Source organism: Chiloscyllium plagiosum, unplaced genomic scaffold (assembly GCF_037043375.1).
Source record: "Chiloscyllium plagiosum isolate Xiang-an unplaced genomic scaffold, Cpla_swu_hap1 HiC_scaffold_11, whole genome shotgun sequence".
Lineage (NCBI taxonomy): Eukaryota > Metazoa > Chordata > Chondrichthyes > Orectolobiformes > Hemiscylliidae > Chiloscyllium > Chiloscyllium plagiosum.
In genome coordinates this window covers 22,976,971-22,997,745 of record NW_028270149.1, presented here as the reverse complement: position 1 = coordinate 22,997,745, position 20,775 = coordinate 22,976,971, and the positions used below count along the sequence as shown (strand labels likewise).

The 20,775-nt window shown below is 40.8% G+C and overlaps 1 protein-coding gene across 5 annotated transcripts in view; it reads right to left on the bottom strand.

The window, feature by feature from the left end:
* Positions 1–10,432: 10,432 nt before the first annotated feature.
* eda (ectodysplasin A) overlaps positions 10,433–20,775 on the bottom strand; it is a 341,742-nt gene continuing 331,399 nt past the window's right edge. For all 5 annotated transcript variants that reach the window (XM_087991893.1, XM_087991894.1, XM_043705039.2 and 2 more), the window contains exon 8: positions 10,433–20,189. In XM_087991893.1, coding sequence (XP_087848019.1) covers positions 19,944–20,189 — 246 coding nt within the window. In that variant the 3' untranslated portion in view covers positions 10,433–19,943. The remainder of the gene's footprint in view (positions 20,190–20,775) is intronic.

Below are 20,775 nucleotides of genomic sequence, written 5' to 3'. Positions count from 1 at the left end.
GTTTGGAAATGTAGTTACATACCTCTGGAACAGATGGAACTTATGCAGGCCTCCTGGATCAGAGGTCGGGACACTGTGTCACATGAGCCCCTTTTTTTTAGCATGCGCCTCCACAGTCACTTTCTAAATAAAATGAACAATTTAGTGCCAATTTATGTGGTATTTTGTGCAATAATCATTGAATGTAACTGCCAGAGCTTTTGTTCACTGGAACTTCAGTGGGTCACCGTATTTTCCAGAGAGGTGGGAAGAGAAGGCATAGATTGATTGAAGCTCATAGTCTTCATATTCTTCCTACATTCCCTAGGGTCTCTGCAGGGCTACCCTGTCTGAATCTATTCAAGTGAAAACTGCCAAACTGTAAACAAGATAGATTCTGGAGCTGATGATTGATAGTGTTCTGATTACTGCCCATGATGACTAGACTGCACTTAAACTGTCTTGACTAATTCATGCAAACGACAGCTCTGTTAATTGACACATTCATGGAACAGAAGAGATGAATTAGAAAACAGCAGATTCCATCTCCATCAAAAAATGTATACACTATTCCAACATTGTTGAAATACTCATCCCTACTGGTTTACAATTTAGTGAACACCAACAGCTCTCAGGAAATTATCTGAGCAAATTCTATACACGTATATGTCATCTAACTATGGACCACGTCACCACTCGTAACCTAAGCATTTCTGGCAAAACTATATAGGGTGGCATGGTGGCTCAGTGGTTAGCACTGCTGCCTCACAGCACCAGGGTCCCAGATTCGATTCCAGCCTTGGGTAACTGTCTGTGTGGAGTTTGCATGTTCTCCCCTTATCTGTGTGGGTTTCCTCCCACAGTCCAAAGAGGTGCAGATCAAGTGAATTGGCCATGCTAAATTGCCCATAGTGTTAGATGCATTAGTCAGAGGGAAATGGGACTGGGTGGATTACTGTTCAGAGGGTCAGTTTGGGCTGAAGGGCCTGTTTCCACACTGTAGCGAATCTAATCTTAATTGGATGTTTTAAAACATAACTCAATATGAATATCTGTCCAATAACTGGCATCAAGGCGGTGTAACAAATACATTCTGAAGACAACCCTGAAAAAGGGTTATTATACTTGAGGCATTAACTCCGCTTTATATCCACAGATGCTGCTAGCTGAGTTTCTCCAGCAATTTCTGTTTTTGTTTCTGAATTCCAGCACCCACAGTTCTTTGTTTCATTTTAGGTTTCACTGAGGTTCCTTCTTTATTTCCTTCTTATTTTTCCTTCTTTATTTATTCCACAGCTGAGGACATAATACAACTCTAATGTTCAAAATGAATGTGATCTGTTCATCTCGTTTAGGTCAGGATGCCCTGTCATGTCAATAAGAAAGTATGAAACCACAAGCAGAGACTACGCACAGGCCTACGATAAAAGGATAGAGCTTACAGTAAGTTTTAGCTGGTTTAAGTTTGCTTTAAAATTCTTCCCACGTTTTTGAAGGCTTAATTTTAAGTTCCTCATCTCTTCATGAAATTAAGTGAATTAGAGAGGTAACCAATTAGTTCAAATTGTACATGACTATTTGATAGGCCAATTGGCCCTTACTATCTGTGATTCATATGTTCTAAGAAGGTTGGCAGTACATCTTTGGCTGTTGGTGGCCAAAAGTGTGGGTAGAATGACAGAACTATACTAAAATGACAGAACTACTCCAAGGACAGTTACTGTCTCTGACTCAGAAGGTTGTGGCTTCAAGTCCCACCACAGGACATGAGCACAATAATGAAAATGCAATTTGCAGAGAATGCTATACAGACAAGAAGTTTCAGAAAGGTTTAATTTGTCCTTTCAAGTACATGTGAAAGAATCCATAACTCTTTCAAAGAAGACCAAGGGAGTTAACCCCAGAGGCATAACTAATATTTATTCCTCAATTAATGGCACAATTCAGGTCATTATACATTGTTATTTGAGGTTTTGTGGTACATAACTGCATTACAATAGCAAACTTCACAAGTGCTTCATTGGTGGCAAAGCATGAAAAGATGTTAGAATTCTTTGGCACACTTTTAAAGGAAACCCATTATCGTGCCGGATAGAGCTCAACTGGAATTCTCCAGTTTGCCAATATGACTCAGAGGACACCAAGGGATAAATGGGGAGGCCAGGCAACTCAACAGAATTTCTCTAAGCCGATAGCCACGATTGGTGATTGAATTGTCAGCTGCCATGACCCAGAACTTTAGAATTCCCTCTTTAACGTCTCTGCCTCTCTAATTCCTTTGCATCCTCAGCCTGAGATTTGCCTCTTTGACCAAATTTTTTTTATCACTCACCTTAATACTTCCTTATATCACATGATATCAAATTTTATTGACGTTCCTGTGAATTCCCTTGAGATATTTTACCACCCATTAACACTCAGCTTGAATATGGTGTTCCCTTTTGTTTACAAAAGGAAGGTCCTGAACCTTGGAAAAGTTGGAAAGAAGGAACACAAGATTGACCCTGAGAAAATTGAAAAATCCAACTGTTCAGGCATGCAATGAGCTGACCAGAAATAGATCTTTTCTTAAGCTAGTAGGTGATATGGAAAATAGAGCACCATTTCAAGTTAAGCCATGATTGAAGGACAATGGAATCCAGGTGTAAACTGGTAAAAGGCCAAGGTTTGGGATTCATGTCAAGAAATGCATTTGGATTATGTCTTTTATGTAGAAGCAAAAACTCTTGAAAAATTCAATGCTACTTGGAGGCTCAACATTTCTAAGTGAGGATGAGTTATATGAAAAGAATAGTCTCTTTCACTTGCACTGCCATCAACCACTGTCTAACGTTTGAGCAAATTTGATAATTAAACCTAATGTGATATCATGTGGCGTCTGGGAGTGTTTCTTAATAAATAGCTACCACTGTTCACCCAGATCTTTAGCATGTGATGCTGCAAGAGGTCTTAGTAAAATGGGATACTGAGACCTTTATGATATCAGGTCATACATCATGACACCTCATGAACATGTGATACTGTATATTAGCCGTGAAACCTAAAACAACAAAACACACCGGTCTGAATATTATTTCAGCCTTTAATTAATAAAAGTTTACTTTTGCAAAGATTGTGTGCAACTTTATATATTTTCAAAATCAAGAAGATCTGCGTTGGTGCAAGTCCATAGAAAGACTGATTGGTGGGACAGGTTGAGTAAGTACTTGCTAGGTAAACTACAGCAGATATATTCAAAACAGTGGTCGGAAGATTACCTGGTAATTTGAAATAAACTATGAACACCAGATTTCTTGCAAGGCAAAATAATAATTTTGCTTCACTTTAAATTTGGGGAAATGCAAGTTAGAAACACACTAAAGGGAACATCCATTTTTTCAACCTTGAAGGGACAAAAAGCAAATTAATATCCTCTCAAGTGAACACAGAAGATCCAAAGGCACTTCATAAGGGTAGTTAAGAAGTCATACGGTGTGTTAGCCTTTGTTAGTAGAGGGATTGAGTTTCGGTGCTACGAGGTCATGCTATAGCTGTACAAAACTCTGGTGCGGCTGCACTTAGAGTATTGTGTACAGTTCTTGTCACTGCATTATAGGGAGGATATGGAAGGTTTGGAAAGGGTTCGGAGGAGATTTACTAGGATGTTGCCTGGTATGGAGGGAAGGTCTTATGAGGAAAGGCTGAGGGACTTGGGGCTGTTTTCATTAGAGAGAAGGTTGAGAGGTGACTTAATTGAGACATATAAGATAATCAGAGGGTTAGATAGGGTGGTCGATATTGAGACCCTTTCCTGGGATGGTGATGGCTAGCGTGAGGGGACATAGCTTTAAATTGAGGGGTAATAGATATAGGACAGATGTCAGAGGTAGTTACTACTCAGAGTAGTAGTGGTGTGGAACACACTGCCTGCAACAGTAGTAGATTTGCCAACTTTAAGGACATTTAAATTGTCATTGCATAGTCATATGAATGAAAATGGAATTGTGTAGGATAGATGGGCTTCAGATTGGTTTCAGAGGTTGGCGCAACATCGAGGGTTTGAAGGGCCTGTACTGCTCTGTAATGTTCTATGTTCACTGTTTAATGAGAAGCAATGGAATTCCTGCAATAACCTAATTATTCCTTCACCAAAAGTTTTTGAACAAATTACTTCTGTTTGGCTGGAAATGCAATCATCTACAAATGTCCTTTCTGGTCTGATGTAGTCATGTGATCTTTACCTTGAGGCACAAACACTATAGGTATATTGACTTTAAGACCTCTTATTGTACACACTGCTGTGTTGTAAACTCTTCGCATGTTGTCAGAAGTGGAGCTGAAGTGAGTGGTCTGAACTCTGAAGCACAGCTGCAGACAGAGAGACACAAGCGTTTGCAAAGCTGTGCACTGCCACCCTAAGAAACAACCCAAAAGTGAGATCCTCAAAGGTAAAAATGAGATACTGTGATGGAATGATGCTCACCGCAACAGGAACAAAATAACCTGAGAGCCCAACACTATGGCAAGACTGAAGAACTGCAATGCCAGGAATTGGACACTAAGATATGCCCAATAGCAGAAACACATTGGAATAATAACCTTAAATGTTGCAGAAGAGATTTATCAGTGTTTCACAGACCACATTGACTGACAAACACACAAACTGTACAAGAGAGGGTCCAACCGCAGAGACCAAGAGGAAACTTGATAGTGAACTAACAAAGTGGTTTCTTTGTCAGATACAGCTAAGGCAACTAAAGAAATAAGTGTTAGGGCAACAGGGTAAGTCAGCAGAATCAGCTGAGATGATTTTACATCTGAGCCAGAGAAAGATTCATTGCAACCAGCAGGTGTTAAAGAAAAAGCAGACGCCTGGCATGTTTTCTTTCACAAGGGATAAACTCTTTAAAGACCATGTGTGCAATATGTGTAAATGAAGACAAAAGTGTGGCTAGTTGGAATAACAACAGTTGTTAATGCACAAGAACTAACATTTATATAATCATAACAGGATAAAGGTAACTCATCAGTTACAAAGAGTGCATGCTGAGTTGTTTTTGCTTGTTGTAAAAAGTGGGATGTTTGGATGGAAATGCAATTGTGTACAAATGTCCTTCCTGATTTGTTGTAGTATTGTGATGGCTAACATGCGGTGTACACACACTCTTGGCAGATATTTTAGTCTCACTTCAATGAGGACATTGCATTGACAACATGACAGTTTTGCAGACTTGTAACTATCTCATTGTTCTTCAAACTTTTTCTGGTCATGGTTCCAATTACAACTGTGATTGGGCTTCAAAAGTGCTTTACTGGCTTTAAAGCAATTTGGGACATCATAATGTTGTGAAGAAGCTATATAAATGCAAATTCTTTCTTATTCTTTTAATAGTGTATTCTTTACACGTTGTGAAGAGAAGGCTTGATTGTTAGGCTTCTCTTATGATACTTTTGTATTCACATCATCTGGTTAAATCTAAAATAATGCATTGAGTACAGGTTGCAAAGTTGGCAAAAGTCGTTTTGGCATCTTGCATATCTATTGACATTAAAGAAACTTCCAAGTAACAAGACCCAAACTTCTGCTACAGTGAGTCTCAAACTTTTAGAGAGTTAAGGAAATCTTGAGAATTATGCTGGGTTTTCGATTGTCACGATCAGAGCACCTTGCATCCAACAGCAACATTGGGTTTGTAGTGAGGTTAGTTATTGGCCTGAAACAGTTGCATGGTGGCTCAGCGGTTAACACTGCTGCCTCACAGTGCCAGGGATTCCAGCCTTGGGCGACTGTTTGTGTGGAGTTTGCACATTCTCCCCGTAGTCTGCGTGGGTTTGTTCCGATTTCCTCCCACAGTCCAAAGATAGGTGAATTGGCCATGCTAAATTGCCCACAGTGTTCAGTGTAGGTTAGAATATAGAACATAGAACATTACAGCGGAGTACAGGCCCTTCGGCCCTCGATGTTGCGCCGACCTGTCATACCAATCTGAAGCCCATCTAACCTACACTATTCCATGTATGTCCATATGACTGTCCAATGAGGACTTAAATGTACTTAAAGTTGGCGAATCTACTACTGTCGCAGGCAAAGCATTCCATACCATTACTACTCTGAGTAAAGAAACTACCTCTGACATCTGTCCTATATTTATCACCCCTCAATTTAAAGCTATGCCCCCTCGTGCTCACTGTCACCATACTTGGAAAAAGGCTCTCCCTGTCCACCTTATCTAACCCTCTGATTATCTTATAGGTCACTATTAAGTCACCTCTCAACCTTCTTCTTTCAAATAAAAACAGCCTCAAGATCCTCAGCCTTTCCTTGTAAGACCTTCCCTCCATACCAGGCAACATCCTAGTAAATCTTCTCTGCACCCTTTCCAAAGCTTCCACATCCTTCTTATAATGCGGTGACCAGAACTGTACACAATACTCCAAAGTGCGGCCGCACCAGAGTTTTGTACAGCTGCAGCATAACCTCATGGTTCCGGAACTCGATGCCTCAATCAATAAAAGCTAATGCCTTCATAACAACCCTGTCAACCTGGGTGGCAACTTTCAAGGATCTGTGTACCTGGACACCGAGATCTCTCTGCTCATCTACACTACCAAGAATCTTACCATTAGCCCAGTACTTTGCATTCCGGTTACTCCGACCAAAGTAAATCACTTCACACTTGTCCGCATTAAACTCCATTTGGCACCTCTCAGCTCAGCTCTGCAGCTTATCTATGTCTCTCTGTAACATACAACATCCTTTGTCACTATCCACAATTCCACCGACCTTAGTGCCATCTGCAAATTTACTAACCCATCCTTCTACACCCTCAACCAGGTCGTTTATAAAAATGACGAACAGCAGTGGACCCAACATTGACCCTTGCAGTACACCACTAGTAACTGGACTCCAGGATGAACATTTCCCAATAACCATCACCCTCTGTCTTCTTTCAACAAGCCAATTACTGATCCAAACTGCTATATCTCCCAAAATCCCATTCCTCCGCATTTTGTACAATAGCCTATTGTGGGGAACCTTATCGAACACCTTGCTGAAATCCATATACACCACATCAACTGATTTACTCTCATTTACTTGTTTGGTCACCTTCTTAAAGAACTCAATAAGGTTTGTGAGGCACGACCTACCCTTCACAAAACCGTGCTGACTATCCCTAATCAAATTATTCTTTTCTAGATGATTATAAATCCTATCTCTTATAACCTTTTCCAACACTTTACCAACAACTGAAGTAAGGCTCACTGGTCTATAATTACCAGGGTTATCTCTACTCCCCTTCTTGAACAGGGGAACCACATTTGCTATCCTCCAATTTTCTGGCACTATTCCTGTAGACAATGATGATTTAAAGATCAATGGCAAAGGCTCGGTAATCTCCTCCCTGGCTTTCCAGAGCATCCTAGGATAAATCCCATCCAGCCCAGGGGAGTTATGTATTTTCACACCTTTAGCAAATGGGGTGGGCGAATGGATCTGGGTGGGATACCCTTCAGTGGTCAGTGTAGACAAGTTGGGCCAAATGGCTTATTTCCACACTGTAGGGATTCTATGATGATGATGAGTAATATTGATACTGATCATAGCCAAAGAACCCTCTTGCTTATCAGTGAAGGTTGGATGGTTAACAAATTTCTGAAAGGAAGATCAGGCATATGCATCAGCAAAGCTCCCCACCTTCAATATAAAGTTGTCAAATAATTGCCCCAAACTGTGGATTTTCCCTACAATAATTCAAAGAAACAAGGAGCTGAATAGTGTTTTTCAAAATTATGAAACTGTAAAAGACTTCCTCATCAATAAGGAAATTAGGATGGTCATTTGCAAATGAAGAACACAAAGCTGTCAAGAAAGGGCTGCAAGGAGAGACAAAATTGCTCCAATGCAATTCACCCAGTGGGATACTGGGACTCCTTCTGAATGACAACTTGATAAATTGTGCAAGAGAAGAGCTTGCCATCAGGTTAGGCTAGAAATTAATGTTAGGAATCAGATTCTGGAACTTCAAACAGACTAACAGCAATATGTTCATAAATACATAGAGTCATAGAAATGTACAGCCCGGAAACAGACCCTTCCATCCCACTCATCCATGCTGACCAGATATCCCAAACCAACCTAGTCCCACGAGCCAGCACCCGGCCCATATTCCTCCAAACTCTTCCTGTTCATATACCCATCCAGGTGCTTTTTAAATGTTGCAATTGTATTAGCCTCCACCACTTCCTCTGGCAGCTCATGTACCACCCTCTGCATGAAAAAGTTGCCCCTTATGTCTCTTTTATATCTTTCCCCTCTCACCCTAAACCTAGTTCTGGACTCCCCTATCCCAGGGAAGAGACTTTGTCTATTTATCTTATCCATGCCCCTCATAATTTTATAAACCTCTATAAGGTCATCCCTCAGCCTCCGAAGCTCCAGGGAAAACAGCCCCAGCCTATTTAACCTCTCCCTGTCGCTCAAATCCTCCAATTCTGGCAACATCCTTGTAAATCTTTTCTAAACCCTTTCAAGTTTCACAACGTCCTTCCAATAGGAAGGAGACTGGAATTGCATACAATATTCCAAAAGTGTCCTAACCAATGTTCTGTATAGCCGCAACATGACCTCCCAACTCCTGTACTCAACACTCTGACCAATAAAGGAAAGCATACCAAACACCTTCTTCACTATCCTATTTATCTGCGATCCCACTTTCAAGGAGCTATGAATCTGAACTCCGGTAGAGTTAAGAAATTAAGAAAGAATTTTTAAAAAGTAACATTTTATTTTAAGGAATCTGTCAAAACCTATTCAACAAAACACAAGATCTAGAAGGGTAAGTTAGCCTAAAGATCAAACAGATGGCCAACTCATTTTGGAACAATAAAGGGAATGCTAGAATTAGGCAAAAGGCATTTGCAGATAGCTAGCAAGATCATTAGTAGATTGTAATTGGAAACTGCCTTGCTAAAAACAATAGGATAAGTCCATATTTTAAAATGGACTATTAATAACCTGGAGTGGGGATGGGGAATATTTCCTCAGTTAAGAAATTGTATTCACTTATGAAAAACAGATTTAAGATTTTGCTGCACCCAGGAAATACTTCACTCTGAAAAGGAATAAAAGTGGGAAAAGATTCAGAAAAAGCAGATGAATTCACTTGATTCTTCCCTTCAGTCTGAGGACAAATTCAATCCAGCCAAATATTGCCCTATCAATCTACTCTCGATCATAGTGATGGAAGGTGTCAACAGTGCTATCAACCAGCACCTACGCAGCAATAACCTGCTCAGTGACGCCCAATTTGGGTTCTGCCAGGCCACTTAGCTCCTGACTCCATATAGCCTTGGTTCAAACATGGACAAAAGAGCTGAATTCCAGAGGTGATGTGAGAGTCACAGCCCTTGACATCAAGGCTGCATTTGACTGAGTGTGATATCAAGGTCCCGAGCAAAACTGAAATCAATGGGTATCGGACAAACTCTTCATTGGTTAGAGTAATACCTGACACATAGGAAGATGGTTGTGGTTTTTGGAGATCAGTCATTTCAGCTCCAGTGCATCTCTGCAGGTGGTCCTCAGGGCAGTGTCCTAGGCCCAAGCATCTTCAGTTGCTTCATCAATGACCTTTCCTGCATCAAAAAGGTCAGAAATGAGGATGCTCGCCAATGATTGCCCAATACTCAGCACTCATTCGTGACTCTTGAGATACCAAAGCAGTCCGTGAGCAAATCCAACAAGATCTAAACACTTTGTCCAGGTTTGGGCTGACAAGAGCAGATCAGAGGCTAGGAATACTGCAGCGAGTAACTCACCTAACTCCCCAAAGCCTATCCACCATCTACAAGGTACAAGTCAGGGGTGTGATGGAATATTCCCACTTACCTGGATGAGTGCAGCCTCAACAACACTCAAGAAGCTTGATACTAGCCAGGACAAAGCAGCCACTTGATAGACACTACATCCACAAGGATTCACACCTTCCACCACCAATGCTCAGTAGCAGCAGTGTGTACTATTGAGAAGATGCAATGCAGAAATTCAACATCGTCAGGAACAGCACCTTCCAAACCTGTGACCACTTTCATCTAGAAGGACAAGGGCAGCAATTATATGGGAATACCACCACTTTCAAGTTCCCCTCAAGCCATTTACTGGGTCAAAAGCCTGAAATTCCCTCCCAAATGGCAATGTGGGTCAAGCCACAGCAGGTAGACTGCAGAGGTTCAAGAAGGCAGCTCACCACCACCTTCTCAAGGACTACTATGGATGGTTAATAAATGCAGGCCTAGCCAGAGAAATCCACATCCCACAAAATGAATAAATATAAAACAAAATCTTAGCAAAAAGGATGTGGTGAAACTGACTATTTCAATTCTAATTCTGGCCCCATTATGTGACAGAGTGTGACCTGGTAGATGACAACAAAATGTTTGAGATTAATTAAAAGAACTAAATGAGGTTGGAAAATTTCAAAGGACATGTACAGCTTTAATAATCATTATATGCACCCATTTTTTAAACACTTTTAGCAACTCAGTATACAGCAATGTGAGCTGGTCCAAACATTTAAACTGTTGTGCAATTAATAGACAAAATATATACAATACAAATAAATTATGTCAAAACTAAAGAACACACCTCAGCACTGACCCATTTCCACACAAACGTATCCCATGATTGGAACAAGATGGCTTCTTTGGCCAATTTGGTTGCTCAAGGATTAACATTCCAGAACACCTAAATTTAAACCGTTATATCATTGAGGCACATTATTATTACTTAAACAATATATTTACAACAAAATACAATACAGAAGCAGGAGCAAAACAGGACGAAGATGCAATGGAACTGGAAATCATCTAGAGTACAAGAAGTCCTCTATCATTTTGACCTTCAATCTTGTCCAGCATCACATCCTGGACTATTTCACCTCAGACCAATTTATCCCCTTTTAAAAACCAATATCTCTCATTATTACACATGTTTGTCAGTTACCAAGCAAGAGCCAATTTGACAATACCAATTGTTGTAATCTGCTTGTGAGTGCAGGATGACATAATAAGGCAAATATTTACTGATTACTATAGGATACGCAATGTAACAGAAGAGTGAAGGAAGAAAACATCAGTGGACTAAGGAAGACCTCAGAACAACGAAAATTATACATGGGCAGGTTTGTCAGAACGAGGAGAGACTGGGTTGACTGAGCCTGTATTCACTGAAGTTTAGATCAGAGTGGTGCTGGAAAAGCACAGCAGGTCAGGCAGCATCCGAGGAGCAGGAAAATTGACATTTCGGGCAAAAGCCCTTCATCAGGAATAGAGGCAGGAAGCCTCCAGAGTGGAGAGATAAATGGGTGGGGGTGGGGTGGGGGGCTGGTGAGGCTGGGGAGAAGGTAGCAAAGAGTACAGTAGGTGAATGGGATTGGGGATGGAGGTGATAGGTCAGAAGGGAGGGTGGAGTGGATAGGTGGGAGGGCAGATAGGCAGGTAGGACAGGTCATGAGGACAGCGCAGAGCTGGAAGGAGGGGAAATGAGGAAACTGGTGAAGTCCACATTGACGCTCTGGGGTTGAAGTGTTTCGAGGCGGAGGATGAGGCGTTCTTCCTCCAGGCATTAGGTGGTGAGGAACAGCGGTGGAGGAGGTCCAGGACTTGCATGTCCTCAACAGAGTGGGAGGGGGAATTGAAATGTTGGGCCGTGGGGTGGTGGGGTTGATTGGTGCGGGTGTCCCGGAGATGTTCCCTGAAGCGGTCTGTGAGGAGGTGTCCAGTCTCCCCAATGTAGAGGAGCCGCGTCGGGAGCAATGGATACAATAAATGACATTGGTGGGTGTTCTGCACAAAGGCTGGTGGAATTCTCTTTTCAAGGCCATGGAGGTCAAATCATTGAACATATCTCAGACAAAATATTGGCAATATTTCTAGAGGGTAAGGTGTTGAGGGGTATGGAGAGACAGTGAGAGTATGGCATTGAGATACATGATTAGTTATGATCATGTTGAACGGCCCACTCCTATTGTTATTTTCTATGGTTTGATGTTTACACAGCTTTAGTGGCTGAGAGCTATCTTAACCTCTTTCCCTTTCACTTTTCTGTCCATGTTCAGCCATGTTAGCCTAAGAGTATTGCTAACTCTCTGCCCAAATGTTTATGTCAGTCAGAACTGTGATGGAATTTTAACCGAGTCCCTACTGTCCACATGCAGCAGATAGCAATGAATCTAGGACCATTGGGGCTTGGTCTCAGAATTAAGGAGCACCAACCGAGATGAGGAGGAATTTCCTCTCTGAGAGAGTTGAGTGTCTTCAGAACTCCTTGCCACAGAGAGCTGTGGGGACAGGGTCCTTGTGTTTATTTAAGGAGGAGGCAAATAAGATTCTTGATCAGTAGGGGATCAATGGTTATGGGGAAAGGGCAGGAAAGTGGATGTGAGGAAAGTTGAATCAGCTGTGATCTTACTGAATGGCAGGACAGACATAAGGATCTGGTTGGCCTACTCCTATTTCTTTTGATCAGTGAAGATTCATGCGGAAATCCGTACTGACTCTTCATTTTCCAATCCCAGATGCAGCTGTCAATTGTCTTGCTTGCCCTGGTCAAACTAACTAACTAAATCAGCATGAGTTTCAAACCGTAGCCTTATTGGTTAGTAGAACAAGTTTTATAGCAGGCTTAGTCTTACCAACTGAGATATCAGGAAAGACCATCTAAGAAATAATCATTACATGTATGGAGCTTTATTATTTATGTGTTATTTTCTGATAAAGAAAGCATAAACGTTGACAATTTGTGTCTATGAGATTAGAAGCCATGTATTTTTTTTAATCACCATATCCAATCTGACTGCTTTATTACCGACACTTCTTTTCAGGTCTGAAAAGGGTTAGTTTCCACCACTCCACCCTGTCCAAAGTTTCATTTCTTTTGTTCAACTCAGATAATATCAGGAATTTTAAAAGCTGGCTGATTCATTGAGCAAAACACCAATAATGTAGTTTTGATCTATTCAGTGCCACAGTAACTCCAGCACATCAGCACTTCAGATCTTTATTGTATCTTATTTTTATATCCATCATGGCCTGACACAGTACTGATTTGATATGGGATTGTCTCACTAGTTTTTGCCTTTGATCATTTCATTGCAATATGCCACTTCCCAAACATCAGGAGTGACTATGTGAACATGTTCCAGGCAGGGGAATGTTTGTGCATTCAGACTGCACCAGACTCCAGACATCCTAAAACTGTAAAAAAAAATCTATATTCTCATTCTCAGAAACTAGGTGATCAGTGCAGGCATGATCAGTAGAATAGCTTCCTTGTGCATCATAGCAGTTCTGTGATTAACTAATCCAATATTGTGACTCCAGACAAGTTAAAGACTTAACAGGATTCAAGCATGGCATGAATGCTAATATGATAGAATGATAATGAAGATACTCTATCACCAATGTATTTTTAGAACACATGTTTTTTGCAATAAGGGTGAATTATTGCACTTTAATTCACCTGCACTAATGCTAGTTTTGAAAATGTCAAGTAGGAATATTTTTTTTTCCTAATGGAGTGCAAAATTATCATGGGACCTTAATATAATCGCTGGTTTCAAGCCAACTACTTAACCGGTCCAAAGCTGGAGTCACAACAGCTTTTCATTTAAATGTCTGCGAGGGAATTAGAAGTTGCTTATGTAGTTGTACATGCATAACTTTACACCATTAGAGTGTCAACTAACATTGCAGAAAATCTCACAAAGCTGTACAGGGTTTAGTGAGAGAAGAAACTCCTTCTGGCACTCGCATGCCAATAATTCATAAGCGAAAGATGTTTGTCAATGAAATTTTTGATGTGGACAGCATCCCCAGGTCAGGAACTGCTTGAGATGGAGTTTTTTCACTTGGTTCCAAGATTACACTTTAACTGCATCCGCAGGGTATTTACTGCTTCAATATTACAATTTTCCATCATTCACATTAACTCTCTCCTAACAAGGTAGACAAATTTAGGTTTGAATTTGAGGTTAGTTTTGCCATGATCACTAGAAACTAGATAAAGACTATTCCTAAATCCATTTAATATTTAATATATAATCCAAACCTTCTTCTGAGCCCAGACTAGATTTGAAACCTGATCCCAGGTGAAATGATGGCTTAGTGATCAGAGTTTATGGATTCTGCAATTGATAAAATTACTGTGAAAATGTTGCCAGAACAAATATTGCAATAATGCAAAAACAAAATAAAAAAATTGTGGGTACAGGAACTGACACTGCTAAACTAGGGTCACTGGACCCAAAATATTACCTCTGCTTTCTCTCCACAGATGCTGCCAGACCAGCTGAATTTTCCCAGCAATTTCTGTTATTGAAATAATGCAATTATGTTCCAACTGATTTATTTGACAGCACTAGCTTTCAGCGCGCTTGCTCTTTTACCCTGATGAAGGAGCAGCGCTCCAAAAACTAGTGCTTCCAAATAAACCTGTTGGACTATAACCTGATGTTGTGTGACTTTTAACTTTGTACACTCCACTCCAACACCAGCACCTCCAAATCATCACAGTTATATTGGGAGATTATTTATCCAAACAACAATTCCCTACCAGTAAAAAAGATCCAGAATATTCGTCAGAGTATTGTTTTATATTCTCCCAGAAGAAGCTGCCTGTCTCATTGAGGTCATTCAGCATATTCTCTCTCTGCTTCTCATTTCTAAACTGTCTAAACCCCAGTTAGTGGTGGGAAATTTGCAGTGGTGACAATAGCAAGGCTGTCAGTATTCATTGGCACGATCGTGTAAAACTTGAAGCAATTTCTGCCGTTTTCACATGAGCAGTTAAATCCAGAGAGCCCTAAAGCTCCTGTCAAAGATACAGGGTAAACTGTCAGCAGGTTTGAGATAGAATAAGTGGTAAATCATATGTTTGTCATCAACTTAACTTGCAACATTTATAACTGATGTCAAATTCCCTCAGAACTTTAAGAATGATAGATATTTTAAGTATTTTTTTTTTCAGATTTTTATATTTCTTTCTAAAACTTGTGCATGAGTTCTAATTTATGTTTTACTTCCTGTACAATGCTTTCAATGTAATGGGGAGTTCAAAACTTGGGGTGTAATTTTAAGGTGAGAGGAAAAAGATTTAAAGAGGACCTGAGGGATCTTTTGCACAGAGTGGTTGGTATGTGGAATTAACTGCCAGAAGAGGTGGATGCAGGTACAGTTGCAATGTTTAAAAGACATTTGTATCGGTTTATGAATAAGAAAAGTTTTGGAGGGAAATGGACCAAATGCAGGCAAATGGAACTAGTTTAGTTTGGGAACATGATCGGCATGGACTAGTTGGACCAAACAGTCTGTTTCTGTGCTGTATGACAATGTGATAAATATGCTCTCATTTTTACTCTTGGCTTTGCTGTACATAAAATACTTAAATCTGATTGGTTGATCAGCCTGTTTAGGTCCTGGATACCCTAAATCACCTCTAGAAGAGGGCAAAGGTGTGTAAGCACAGAGGAACCCTGCTCTCTGGAACCAACTAAAAACTTTGTGGTCAGTTTTGTTTTGAGGGCAGTGGCAAACACCCTTGCTGTGTTAACTCAAAATCTGGGTTAATATAGTGAACCATTCCATGCTACATACAAACTGAACTAATTACCCTGTTTCTAGTCATGTAGGCCGATACACAAGACCAAGTATGCAGTCAGTTTCGTACCCACCAGCAAAGTGTCTGACAAACCATTACCTATTGCGTTTCTCTCAAAGTAAACGTAAAGCACTCATCCTGCCAAGATTGACATTCCATATTCAGGAATCCCTTAAGTCCACTGCGTATACTCGCAGACCCCCTCCTCTAGTAGCTGCAAGGAAAGCCATCTTTTGCATAGTTATAATGGAAGCTTGGTACAAGAATGATATCACACAGGGGCAAGAGTTTCAGCTTGGTGTTTAAGTATTAACTCCCCCACCCCCATCCCCTGAAGCTAATGAATTAGTGATCCTCCAGAATGAACACCACTTGGAGGAAGCACTCAGGGGCAACACGTCTTCAATGTCAATCGCTAAGGTGACTCTGGAACATCTCTGCTGCTGAAGGTGCTGAATCCTAAAAGACAAAGCTGGGTCTGTGGTGAGGGAACCAACAAGCTGCAAGCTGATAACGGCCTTCTCATGACTCCACGTTACACAGGTAATTTTGTTGTTCCGAGGTCTTAAACTGACAAGGTTATGATACAGCTTGTGATATCTGGATCAATAAGAGGGAAACATCTACTTGACCTCATCCTATCAATCTGCGTGATGCAGATACATCTGTCCATGACATGATCAGGAGAGTGGCCATGTCACAGTCCTTGTGGAGAAGGTGTCCTGACTTCCCATTAATGATAAACTCCATGGTGTTGGGGATGGAACCATTACCATGCGATGTGGGATAGATTTTGAACAGATCTAGCAATTCAAGAGTGGGCATTCATGAGGCACTGTGGGCCATCAATAGCAGCAGAATGGCATTCAACCATAAATTTTAACCACATGACTTAACAAACCTCCATTCTACCATTCCCATAAAACCAGGAGATCAACCCTGGTTCAGTGAAGAGTGCAGGATGGTATGCCAGGAGCAGCACAAAGGATACCAAAAAATGAGGTGTCAACTTGCTAAAGATAAAACACTTGTGTTCCTAACATTGTAAGCAGCAAGCAATAGACAGGGCTATGTGATCTCCCAATCAACCAGTCAGATCCAGTTACTAATGGTGATGAACAATGTAGTTAGTGGAACCATGACCAGATGGATCCCATTGACTATGAGATTCTTGATTAGGGTTGTTAAACTGGGCCAATCAAAGAGCCCTGGCTGACATAGGAGATTCAGAAGGTCTCCTCAGTCTAGATTCTGAACTGGCTGGTCACAGCCCATGTACAGTGAACATGAAAATAAAGGGGGACTTGGTGACAGGATACCAGCTTCTGTGCTGTTATTTCAGACAACTGAACAACTCACTGGAGGGAAGACACCACAAATATCCCCAGGCACACAGTAGTATCCCCAGACAAGTATATCAATGCAAAAGATAAGACTGAAACAAGAGGTTTATGAAATCATCTGGGGCATAGTTAAGGTTAATAGCAAAGGTCTTTTCCCTGGGGTGGAAGAATTCAAAACGTGAGGGCATAATTTTAAGATGAGAGGATAAAGATTTAAAAGGGACCTGAGGGCCAATGTTTTCACACAGAGGGTGGTTTGTATGTGGAATGAACTGCCAGAGGAAGTGATAGGTGCAGGTACACTTACAACATTTTTTTTTAAAAACTGGATAGGTAGATAAACAGAAAAGGTTTAGAGGGATATGGGTCAAATGCAGGCAAATTGGACTAGTTTAATTTGGAAAACTTGATCAGCATGGAAGAGTTGGACAAAGCATCTATTTCCTTGCTGTATGACTCCATGACTCAATGAAGTGCTGACATGAATGAGCCACCTTGGCCTCTACTTTGAGATCTCCAGCATCACCGATGTGAGCCCTCAGCCACTGATAATAATGTGCTATCATGAAACAACCGACAACAATCCTGCAAAGGTTAGGATCCTGACAACATTCTGATAGCAATACTGAAGACTTGCATCTCAGAGCTAAGCATGCCCCTAGCCAAGATGTTCCAGTATAGTTAAAATACTGGTACCTACCCAACAATGTGGAAAATTGCCCTGGTATGGCATAAAAAGCAGGCCAATTATCACCCGGTCAGTCTATCCAGCAAAATTATGGAAGGCGTCATCAACATTCCTGTCAAGAAGCACCTACAAAGGAAAAACTTGCTCGGTATCACCCAGTTTGGGTTCCACCAGGTCCACTCAGTTCCTGACTTCATTACAGCTTTCGTTCAAACGTGGACAAAAGAGCTGAATTCAACGAGGGAGTTGAGAATGACTGCATTCGACATCAAGGCAGCATTTAACTGAGTGTGGCATTGAGGACTCCAGCAAAATTAGAGTCAATGGGAAATAGGGGGAAAACTCTGTGCTGGTCGCAGTCATACCAAACAAATTAGAAGCTGATTATAGTGTTATGAGTCAATAATCTCAGCACCAGGACATCGCTTCAGGTGTTTCACAGGGTAATTTCCCAGCCCCAACCATCTTGAGCTGCTTCATCAACAATCTTCTCTTCATCATAAGGTCAGAAGTAGAGATGTTCACAGGTGGTTGCACAATGTTCCACACCATTTGGGACTCCTCAGATACTGAAGCAGTCTAGGCCCAAATTCAGTAAGTTAGAAGTCACAGGACACCAGATTATAGTCAAGTCATCACCTGATGAAGGGGCTAAGCTCTGAAAGCTTGTGATTTCAAATAAACCTGTTGGGACCATAACCTAGTGTTGTGTGACTTCTAACTTTGTCCAACCCAGTCCAACACCAGCATTTCCATAAAACAAATTCAGCAAGACCTGGATAACTTATGACTCCTGAATCAAGTAAATTTCTGCCATACAAGTACCAGTTAATGATCAATCCTAATGAGAGAAAATCTAGCCATTAGCATTTGATGTTTAATGGTATTAACCAGTTATATAAACACTGTGGTTACAAGAACAACTCAGATGAAGGAAAAGGACAGTGTAAGCATGGGGACATCACCACCTGTAAGTTCACCTTGAAGTATTACATCATCCTTACTTGGAATTACACTATTGCTCCTTCCGTATCGCTGAGCCAAAATCCTGAAAAATCGTTCCAAATTGCACCATTGGTATCTCTGCACCTCAGCGACTGCAGAGGCTAAAAAAGGTGTGGAGGCCATGATGTGGAGAAGCCGGTCTTGGACCAGGATGGTCAAAGTTAAAAATCACACAACACCTGGTAATAGTCCAACAGGTTTATTTGAAAGTGCAAGCTTTATAAATTGATCCTATGATCCTGCTCCACCTGCTACCCGACAAGGGAGCAACTCTCTGAAAGCTTCCAAATAAACCAATTGGGCTATAACCTGGTATTGTGGGAATATTAGTTTTTTTCCAAGCCAGTTAGGGATGGGCAATAAAAACAGATCCATGCCAATGCTAGCAGCCAATGAATGAATAATGAGGGAAGTAAACTGGTATGGTTGCTTAGGTGCCCATCCTGATTTGCATATCCAAATAGTAAGCTGAGAATCTGTCCTAATGTATTTTAAAACAATTCCATCTTTGCACAGAAAACTTCAGGGCTGATCATTTTCTCACTAATCAGACTCTTGAATTAATGCTCCTCAAATTTAAATCTATTATAAGAAAAGAAATGCTTATGTGAAATGGTGCAAAACTGCAAGCAGGAGGGTATTTCATAATGCAGAATCTGCATGACAAACCTCAATTACACTCCCATAAACAGTTATTATCCTCATTCATGCAGAATTTTAATGCATTTGCTCTAAGTTTCAGTTTTCAAATGTTTCTTCCACATTTCTGGCCACATGTCAGGGTTGCTCAGAAGATAAGATATTATTGTTTCTCTCTTATCCATATGAAGAGTATCTCACTTCCCTCCCTTCAGTTTGCATATCCATCATGCTTGCAAAATGAACCAAAAGCTGCAACATCAATGTCAGTTGAATAATTTGCATTATGCCACCCTCCTGGGGACCAGAGGGACTACAGGAATCCAACTGGTTAGTAATGCAGTGCTAAACTCATCAAGAGAAACAGACAACAGAGTTTGCTACAAGGGTGACAGAACTTGTGCACGTCCTGCTGACTTCCAAATACAACTCAAAGTAAATTATGCTTATTCACACAAGTGCATGTCAGGAAAACAGGAAACTATTTGATTTGGGTAAATAAAAGAAATTCTGCTCCAAACTCCCTTTGGTCTTTAACTCTTTACCCCTCCACCTAAACACTGCACTCCAATTTCATCCTTAGGTGATTTCTTTCAGGGTACTTTCTTGTCAGTTTTTCTTTTCCCATGCACTCTGCAGTCCCACGGATCCCATTCTATGGAGAGTCACTTAGTCGCACTGCTCCAAAGAAGGTTGTGTGTTGACTCATGTTAACGACCGTATCTTCGTATGTCATTTTGACTGTGATCTTCTGCCTCGCCTTGAGTAGGCAGACTCCTGCAGTGTAGCAAGTATTGAATTTTGACTTGCGGTTCTCAATGCTACGTGTGCATTGTAAGAATGGCTTATCATCCACCAGCACCTCGTGACTTGCGAAATCCGTGAAGTTAATGTAGTAAACCTAAAATATGAAAAATAAAATGTGAATACTTTGTGTACTCAGCCAACATTTACGCCTTCTCATTTGTTATATTTTTTTCTTGTCTAAAATCCCCTTTCTAGTCCACTACAAATAATATTATATTTTTGAAGATGCTTCAGAGAAGAATGGAAATTATCTGCTTCAGTAGCTGAGGAAAATGCATAGCTATGTTCCATAAATGCAGTGCGATCTCAGGAAATTGTAGAGAGTGTTGGATGTCCTGTGTTGAGTGAAATAAAAGCAGTATTATTAACAAAAACATGCTGAATTTATCAGCTCTGTACATAACCACATTTAACAAGAACCACTTTAAATGAGGAAAGCAAAGAAACCAACTACCCAGAAATTCATCTAAACTGAAAAGAAAGAACTTGGTTCCCCTTAAGTGGACCATCTGATTTCTGATTCATTCAAGAAGGCAAGCATGTGGTTTCCAAGCAGTTATCCCACTCAGAGAGAAGAGATAATCTTTCAGAAACATTTTGCACTTGCTGGCTGGAAATCCATTTCGATGCAAGTTAATCCTTTCTCAATAGAAAATGCTGAAAAACAATGTCCTTGCTCA